Source organism: Physella acuta, unplaced genomic scaffold, assembly GCF_028476545.2.
Source record: "Physella acuta isolate Inbredline_101_S28 unplaced genomic scaffold, ASM2847654v3 ptg002116l, whole genome shotgun sequence".
In the NCBI taxonomy this organism is placed as follows: Eukaryota; Metazoa; Mollusca; class Gastropoda; family Physidae; genus Physella; species Physella acuta.
The window spans coordinates 22,646-32,090 of NW_026733617.1; the positions used below are offsets into that span (position 1 = coordinate 22,646).

The 9,445-nt window shown below is 41.1% G+C and overlaps 1 protein-coding gene across 1 annotated transcript; it reads left to right on the forward strand.

Moving 5' to 3' along the window:
* Positions 1-1,239: 1,239 nt before the first annotated feature.
* On the forward strand, positions 1,240-7,943 carry LOC131932234 (uncharacterized). The gene is made up of 9 exons (XM_059289095.1): positions 1,240-1,350; positions 1,760-2,160; positions 2,740-2,953; positions 4,704-4,884; positions 5,756-5,973; positions 6,216-6,301; positions 6,686-6,788; positions 7,209-7,290; positions 7,832-7,943. Exons 1-9 carry the CDS (start codon positions 1,299-1,301, stop codon positions 7,941-7,943), a joined length of 1,449 nt encoding a protein of 482 aa, XP_059145078.1. The 5' UTR covers positions 1,240-1,298.
* Positions 7,944-9,445: the final 1,502 nt, after the last annotated feature.

Consider the following 9,445-nt stretch of genomic DNA (forward strand, 5'->3'; position numbering starts at 1 on the left):
GGGGGGGGGGGGCGCCATTTAGGGGCCCACGGCCGACCCTAACAGTTTTTATTATAGTTTAAAAAATCTAATTTTCTTGCAATTTTTGACTTGATGTTTGTTTTGTAAACGATTACCATAGCTGCGGTTTGATTATCTTTATTCTATAGACACCATCCCCACGCCCTTGTATATTCTTTTTCCCTTTCTTTTTGAACCACTGTGAAAGCCAAATCCTCTCTCGTCTACAATTAAATTTAACAAAGATAAGCAAACGTTCAAACCACTTCCATGACTTATTTCCCTTTTTAAATAGTCTAATTTGGATGCCCATAAGCTCCTTTTAATAGATTTGTACTAAACAAATTAAAAAGCAATTACTTCTCTTACTAAATATTTTTTCATAAAGTACATACTAAAGAATGACCTTGTATAAAAAGGAAATGTATTTAAAATTAATAATATAAGTACGAAAAAACATAAAAATAATCATAACACGAGACACCATTACTTCTACAAAAATGTCATGTTTTATATTCTTTTGGCCAGATAGATGTTAAGAGAACCCATAGATAAAATGAAACTAATTTGTTCAAAACACACTAATGCACTTACACACATGACATGATGTTGCAATTTGTTTTAATGAAAAAAAAACAATTTTTTTTCAAAACCCAAACAGGCCAGCAATGAGTATCCTATGCTCTGTTCGTATTTTGTGTTTGTATATATATATAGGCCTATATATATGGGTGGGGGGCCTAAAAAATTTTTTTTGCGGGGTGGTCATTTTTTTTCTAGTTCAGCCACTGGTTTTGTACCTGACTCAAGTTCATAAATCATAGCCACTTTATTTTTTTTTAATATAAAAGATCAAAAACGAAAGTATATAACCCTCATCCATTCCGTGTCTCAATATTAATCTCGAAGACAATGTTGCTAAATAGTTACACTTGGTGTGTAGAGTTTACAGCGGAAACGGTCATTTGACTGAACAAAGAACGAATAAAATAAGGTGACATAAAAAAAAAAACAAAGCAGTTGGCAGGACAAGAAAAAAAAATGACCGCCGTAACGCACGCGTAGGAAAAATTTGGACACCTTGCCAAAAAAAAAAAAAGAACCCAGAATAGAACGAAGTGGAGACTGAAGTTTCAGGGGGGGGGATACAATGGTAGGTTAAACAGCCAATACAATTGACGTTTGAGAAGTGGGCGTGTCTGATTGATGTCCCCTTTGAGTCAGACGGTGTGTCTTCACCAGAGGAGAATGTTGATTTAAACAAAACGGCTGTTTTTTTGGCTTGTCCTGTGAACAACATGCCCAGGCTGGCACTACTGGTTCTCCTGGCGTTGCTAGGCAACACGTTAGGTAAGTCTTACGGGTAAACTAAAAATTCAGTATAATCAAAATAAATATTGATTACAACATTTTGCAACCTCATCAGGTAAGTATTTTGATTGTCTTTCTGCATTGGCAACGTTTCGTGAGATCTGTGATCGAAAAATATTGATAGATTTCTTAAGAAACATTTTAAAAGTTCAAATCATTGAATATTAGTCTAGAAAATGTCGCTTATAATGACTTTTTACAAAATATCACTGTAAAATAATTAAACACTTATTAAAGAGTATATTTTTAATATTCTGAAGATTTTTTTGCTTGATTGATCCCATGTATTTCCAGGTTTTCTACACAAAAGTGCCTGTTTGATTGATCCCATGTATTTCCAGGTTTTCTACACAAAAGTGCCTGCTTAATTGATCCCATCTATTTCCAGGTTTTCTACACAAAAGTGCCTGCTTGATTGATCCCATCTCTCGCGGCCACACAGGAGAGTATGAGCATGACGACGAGGAGGAGAGGAGGGAGGAAATGTTCCCCTCCGGTCACCAGCACGCGGCCATGCCGGGCGGGAACGGGAGAGGAGGCCACGAGGAGGACGACGAAGAAGAAGAAAACCACGGGCGGGGTCATCCTGTGGCTCGGCCAGTCGCCCGGGTGCAGGGGAGGTCTGGGTACAGGGACGAGGACGGGGAGTGGGAGGACGCCAGGAGGAGGAGGCAGGCGTTGTCTGGCCACCGACCGGATCTATTGGTGGGGCAGATAGCGTGTCCTGGCCACACCATCCACCTGATCAATGTCGTGATTGGTTACTCTAACAGCCATCTTTGTATACAGGTAATTACTCACAGTCAATTGCACAGGTACAGGTTTTAAAACAGGTACATGGACATGCATTCACTGCTTCCATCAACTACAAATAAAAGCTTCCAGCATTCTAAGTAATAAAAAGAAACGACCACGAAAATAGCCATACAGATTTTTTTCCCTATCGTCTAGGTCAGGGTTCTCCAAACTATGGCCCGCGGGCCGGATGCGGCCCGCGATGTCCTCTCATCCGGCCCGCGGAGATCTTTTTGTCCACGGAAAAAAACGTTTGTTGGTGATGGCTGAAGAACTTTGCCCTGGAAAATCAAAGACATGTCTGGAACTAACTGGCCCCTGAACTGAAATTCGATAGTTAATGCGGCCCTCGGACTGAAAAGTTTGGAGACCCCTGGTCTAGGTCATCCTTTTGAAAAATCGAGATCCATCGTGTAGGTGAAGTAGAGTTCACCTGTTTTCTGTGACCTCAGCGGACTCAGGGACGCATTGAGATCAACACACTGAATATTTAGATTTCTTTTTTACAATAAGGTCAATTTTTTGACGTAATTTGACTGTCTAATCACATGTTGACTTTAACCACTGTTCTAGTCCAATTCTGATACCCCCCCCCCCCCTTCACCACTTGTTCTCTCCGCGTCCCCACAGGCGTACGAAGGCTGCCAGGCAGGGTCCCCTAAGGCCACCCAAGTTCTACATTGCCAGGGAGAGACGGGCACCTGCCAGGTTGCCATACGTAGAGTTGATATGCCAAAGTGTGGCCAAACTGTCAACTTCGCCGTGATCAACTACGAGTGTGTGCCAGGTAAGCAGGTCATCATGGTATTGCCAGGTTTAAAGTGTCTGCATGCCCTGTCCTTTCCTTACAGCAGAGACCCCCTCCCTTCCCCAGCTCCCCCTGAAAAAAGTCTACTGGAATTTATATAGAAAATATAAAAAAATTTTTTACCTGTCCCACCACCCCCCTCCACCCACGAAAAATTTAGTCCACCCCCCCCCCCCCCGGAGAAAGAAGTCTGAAAAAAAACCACTGTTTATGTGTTCGTCAATCCACCAGTATTGTCCCTCTCTAACTTTATATTGTATGCATTGTGAACCCATTCCAACCCACACGTTTTAAACTTTACCGATAGACAAACTCAATATTTTAACCTCATTCGCAAGCTAAGAAAAAAAAAATCAACTGTTTAAACAAGTTAGTTAAAAAGTCTAGTGACAATTTTAGCGCAATTTCCTTATGTTATCTAAAAATAGCTCTGTCGTAGCGTAAATCAAGAGCAGGGTTAGTAAAACCATTGGTTAGTTATTAAAACGTTTTTTATTAAAAAAAATTTCAGCATTTTACATGTTTTATTTACAATAGAGTTACATGACTAAAAACCATTGCGCGCCTAGCTACTGAACGTGATGACGCTGCCATTGAACGTGATGGCGCAGCTATTGAACGCGATGACGCGTGTGGTGTGGTTGGAAAAAATGCCTACTAATTCGGTCCAAATTTTAATTACTTCAAAATTTTTTTTGTGACCGAACGAAAGGATATTTTTGAAAACTTTCTTCGGCAATATTGTTCTAAATTATGGCAGGAATCGATTGGTACATGTTTTAAGTCGCTAAGTGGTCTGGTTGCCGAGATATGGACCAAAAACTGCTTTTTTTCGAGGTTTTTTGGCTTTTCTGGGAAATCCATGAAAGAAACCCGGAATTTTTATGGCATATGTTCATCCTCGTAACTTGCTTAACATAATTGCTTTTGGAACTAGTCATCGATATTGCTTCGTTGAGGAGGAGATACGACTTAAAGCTGCGGACACACATCCATCCATCCATTCATACATTCATACATCCAGAAATGACGGGTTAATAAACGCAATTCTCCAGAATGGAAATTGCGCTAAAAACTACTTCTTACATTTTAAAAATCTAAATTTCACTATTGTAATGGAAGTTGATTTTAAAAAATAAATTATACTTTCTAGCAAATAAAGTTTGTAGTGTTGTTTAAAGTAGATAATGAATATTTTTATTGTTAAATTATCCAATATTTTATTTAAAAAAAAAAACAACTCTAAAAATAGTTGTTCTCTGATCAAAGGGAAGTAACAATGATAATACAAAACCAACTTAATAAATAACAACTTCAGACTTAAATTTGAAACCAATAGAGGAGGATATTTCAAATTATTTTTATTTGATGTGTGTGTGTGTGTGTGTGTGTGTGTGTGTGTGTGTGGGTGGGTGGGTGGGTGCATGAGTGTGTGTTACGTATTTTGTGACGATATAGCACAACTAAAATTAAAATAAAATTTAGACACTAATCTCATCATTATATTCTAGTATGTGAGTATGTATGTGAATGGAGGAGGGTGGGTGTAATATGTGACGATACATAACTAACATAATAATATGGTGTATGTTTGGGGTGGGGGTGGTTGTTTACATTGCCAGTCGTCTTTTATAAAACGTCTTTGAATGTTTACCAAATGTTGTTTATAAAGAACCACGATGAAAAGTAAAATTTTCTTATATTTTAAAAAAAATTATTAATTAAACAGAAGCCAAAAGAGTCAACATTTGTGCCCCAGCAGACCGAGACGTCACCGATGGTGTTGTCATTACCTCCCCTGCTTACCCGCAACTTCCTGTCTCAACGTCTGCCGTCAGCGGAAGTGTGACGTCATGCGAATGTACACTACGCGCTGAAGCGGACTCACAAATTGTGATGGAATACCTCAGGTACTTTAAAATCACATTTTAATTGTATGGAAGGGCAGGAGTTTTATAAACACTACCCCCCTCCAGTTTCCCGGACCCCCCCCCCCCCCCCATGTAAGAAATAGAAAAATAATTTATATAGATGATGTGCTGTGTCCATCCCCTTGGAGAAAAATGCCTGAAAGAAACGCTGGACAGTGGATACTTCCAAAAATAGATGTGTTTCTTTGTTTCGGTTAAATTATCGTAAAAATTACATTTAGTGATAGAGACAAATTTAATATTGTGTTCCGATTTGGGTTAGGTATAGGGCTAGAGTTAGCATTAGCGCCATTGTTATAGTTAACTGCCAATACCCAACACCCTCTTCAGAAGGGAAGGTGCGGTCTGCACTTTGCCCAGCCGCCTTGAGTGTCCCTACCATGAGTTAGGTACCCATTACAGCTGGGTAGACTCAGGGACGTTCTACTGACTTAAGCCGGTGGCTAACTCCGGACATTTCAACCACGCCGTCCCACACTAACTAACAGCCATTATTTAAGAAAATTCCATTGTGACTGTACCGGACACTTTTAAAATCACACCGAGCACACTGCTAACCACTCTATGATGCACTCTATGGGAACCAGAGTTTCTTCCAGGCAAGAAGAAAGTCTACCGGAGAAAAAAGTCTGGAAGAAACACTGATGGGAACTAATAAAGGAACTCCTATTTTCAAATCAGACAAAAAAATGCCATACTCTCCCAAAGGTTGTACCAATTGTAAGCTTTGGTGTAGGGCAGTGTAGGCCTAATACACAGTGATGTTCAGGAGTCACATGCCATACTCTCCCAAAGGTTGTACAAATTGTAAGTTTTAGTGTACTACACAGTGATGTTCAATCTCCTGCAGGAGTCACCTGCCCGGGTCAGGGGTCACGTGTGACGGCGACATGCTCGTGCTGGAGCGACCCGATCCCAAGACCGCGGGTCGTTACGTCATGGAGCGCGAGATTTGCGGCCACAATGTCTCCAGTGACGTCATCATACATGACAGCATACTGCGCGTGACGTATCTGGGCGGGGCACCTTTGGTCGGGGACAAGTCAGGGTTCATTGCAAAGTTCAAAGGTCAGAGGGTACTTTTGAGTTGATTTGGGGTATTTTGTTCATCATCATTTTTTTTTCACCATCATCAGTGTTCATCTTTCCTTAACATTAACCAAAGGTAACATATATCATTTTTAAAATGTTAATTTGTTGTGACTAAAAATAAATACGATATAATTTTTATGCAATTATTTAGGTTTTGAATTTAAGACATCTTTATAACAAAAAAAAAATCCCGTATTGTTTTTTAAAATACAACAAAGCGTTGAGCAAGACAGGCGCCAACACCGTCTTCCATATTTCTTGTCAAGAGCCGCCGACAGTAGGAGCTAACTCTGGTAAAGTCTCGGTGAGAGTTGTCTTGCACTTTATTTTTGTCAGGTATTTTGACTTTTCTCTGGTTCTAGAATCAAATGACCATTCTGACACTTCTGACTGACAGTCGGCGTCACACCGACCTCTTTGTGCGATCCATTGACCTTGACCCTCACCTCAGTGACCTCTCCTAACATTGAACTCTTTGACCTCTCCTGACATTAAACTATGTGACCTCTCCTAACATTGAGCAAAGTGACGTCTTATAACATTGACCCCTATGACCTCTCCTGTCATTGACCTCTATGACCTCTGCTTACAATGACCCCTGTGACCTCTTCTGACAATGACCCATGTGACCCCTCCTGTCATTGACCTCTATGACCTCTCCTGACGTGACGTGTTTTAACCTCTGCAGGGTGCCCAAGCTAAAGCCATCTACCAGCAACAGGCAGGCAGGGGCGAGTCACCGCCTGCCGTCGCAGGTACTGACGCAGGGGATTCCGCAGGCACGTCACCAGGTAAGTCAAAAGTTATCAGTACATGGACCAATCACATCAATCGATTGTCTCGTCATACTTAAGTCAAATCAAAGAAAATTATATTGCACTTACAAGATGGTGGAAGAAAAGGCTAATTAATTTATTAAGATATCGTTTAAAATACTGACTCTACCAACTGACGTAAAGTATTGACTATACCAACTGACCTAAAGTATTGGCTCTACCAACTGACGTAAAGTATTGACTCTACCAACTGACCTAAAGTATTGGCTCTACCAACTGACCTAAAGTATTGGCTCTACCAACTGACCTAAAGTATTGGCTCTACCAACAGACCTAAAGTATTGGCTCTACCAACTGACCTAAAGTATTGACTCTACCAACTGACCTAAAGTATTGCCTCTACCAACTGACCTAAGACAACTTCTTACCTTCCAGGTATTCTCTCAGGTGTAGTGGCGTCTCTGGCCTCTGTGATTGTCATCATGGGCTCGGTGGGGGCGGCGCTACTGCACAGAAGGTGGGTGACGGGCCAGAGTTTCTTTCAGACATTTATTTCCGGGGGGGGGGGGAGGGCACACTTGAAATTTCAGGAAGAGTGGAAGGCATTGCCCCTCCCCCTCCCCCACGAAAGGTGTCTGAAAGAAACTTTGGTGGCGTTCTAACACATAGAAGACATAAAAGGGGGTTGGGGGGAAGGATACATAATGGATTACTTTGTAAAACATGAAAAGAAAACTCAAAGACGTTTTGGATTAGGGGGCGCTTTTAAAAAAATATTTCAAAGGCACCACATTTAGATTAATTTAAAACCCGAATCTAGAAAAGACTATAAAGGTCAACTAACAACAATACTAGTTTCGGTATCATCTGTTTCTATGACAACTAGAATTCAATAATTGAGATGTCAGAGAGTCAGAGGGAATATTTAAAAAATGGGGGAATATCGACGTGCATTATCCGTCTGAGTAGTGCAGTTAGATCAGTGTATGGATGTATTCACGGTTAAGTAAACCATTGACTTTTAATTCTCTGAACAAACCGTTTGATTTCTGATGCAGACGACAAAAGAAAAGGCGGGAACTCGAAGAACTGGAGAGGTACGGAACAGGAAGTCAGAACTGGTACGAGTATGGCGGATCTACCAAAAGTGACGCTCCGTATTATGGGTAAGCTGATATATTTAAAGTGACTTCCCTTAGTAAATGTAAGCTGGTAAATTTAAAGTGACTTTTTTGTAAGCTGATAAATTTAAAGTGCCTTAACTTAGTATATGTAAGCTGATAAATTTAAAGTGACTTCACTTAGTATATGTGAACTGATAAATTTGATCATACGAGTTGTGATTCGTGGAAACAAGTGTTGATGTTTCTCTTTTAACTAACAAAGCATAGACAATGTGCACAGCGTGGACAAAATGAGTGCATTGTGTACTTGTTGTCTTTTACTGCGTGTATACAGTGGGCATGTAGTGTGTACATTGTGTTACGTAAGTGTGTACACGCACCAAACATAAATACATGGTACATACTTATAATGCTCTTGGTGAGTGTATACACGATAAATTTATGCAACTAACTTCCTACACTCAGTCAAGCCAATTCTAAATGTATCCTCTACCAGAAATGACGCCAATGCCGCACACAGTGTCTACGGGCCTGCCCACAAGGAACCTTCTAGACTGGGGGCCCTGGTGCGATTTTTTACCGCTGGTAAATTAGAGCAGACGTCAAGGTCTCCGGGTGGCGCCAAAACGTGCAGCGTCTACTCCGTGCCACCATCTGACCGGAAGTTGACCGTGACGTCACCGCCCACGTGTAAGGGATGTTTTTCATTAGAATAGGCCATAAATAATAAAGTGTCTTAACAGTTTTAGTCAACGGCAGTTTCTTTCAGGCATCTCTAGAGGTTAGTGGTGGGAATCAATTATATAGACATTATGTACCTTAACCGGTGCCCATCGTCGGAAATTTTATTGCACACAGCGGAAGTTTCAAGTCCCCCCCCCCGGATGAAAATGTCTGAAAGAAACCCGACTCCACCCAGTCCTGATATCACTATCTGAGTCAATATCTACCGATATTGTGACACTGCGGAAGGAATTCTGAAAGAAATTCTGGGTATACCAAATACCCCTTGTATTTTAACTAAGTAGTGTTATAAACTCTATTCATACAGAATACTATATCAACTTCAAGGTATAATATAAATCATATACACCAATACACCTACTGTAATTGTCAAACGTTAACAAAATGGTTTGTGTACAAATGTAATGTACATGTTGAGATACTTGTTATATGTACGTAACTTGTGTGTTATTAGACTCTACAATTATTAAAAAATCAAATTTGTTCCAGCCACTCGGCCAGTGGCACGTCCACCAGCTCCACCACCCCCTCCACCCCCTGCCCAGCTGACGTCAGATGATCCACCCAAAGCTCCACCCAGGAAGAAGAAAAAGACGGACCACGGAGACGGCGACAGTGGTGTCTATGACAACAACACTAACACCGTGGGGGTCAGGGAAGCAGACGGCGAAAGTCTGCAGGAGTCACAGGGGGAGGAGTCACAGGGGGAGGAGTCACAGGGGGAGGAGTCACAAGAAGATGAGTACAGCACCATCTACGACGTCCTCACTGGGGTTTGATCTCACACAGAACGGAAGTTGTTTT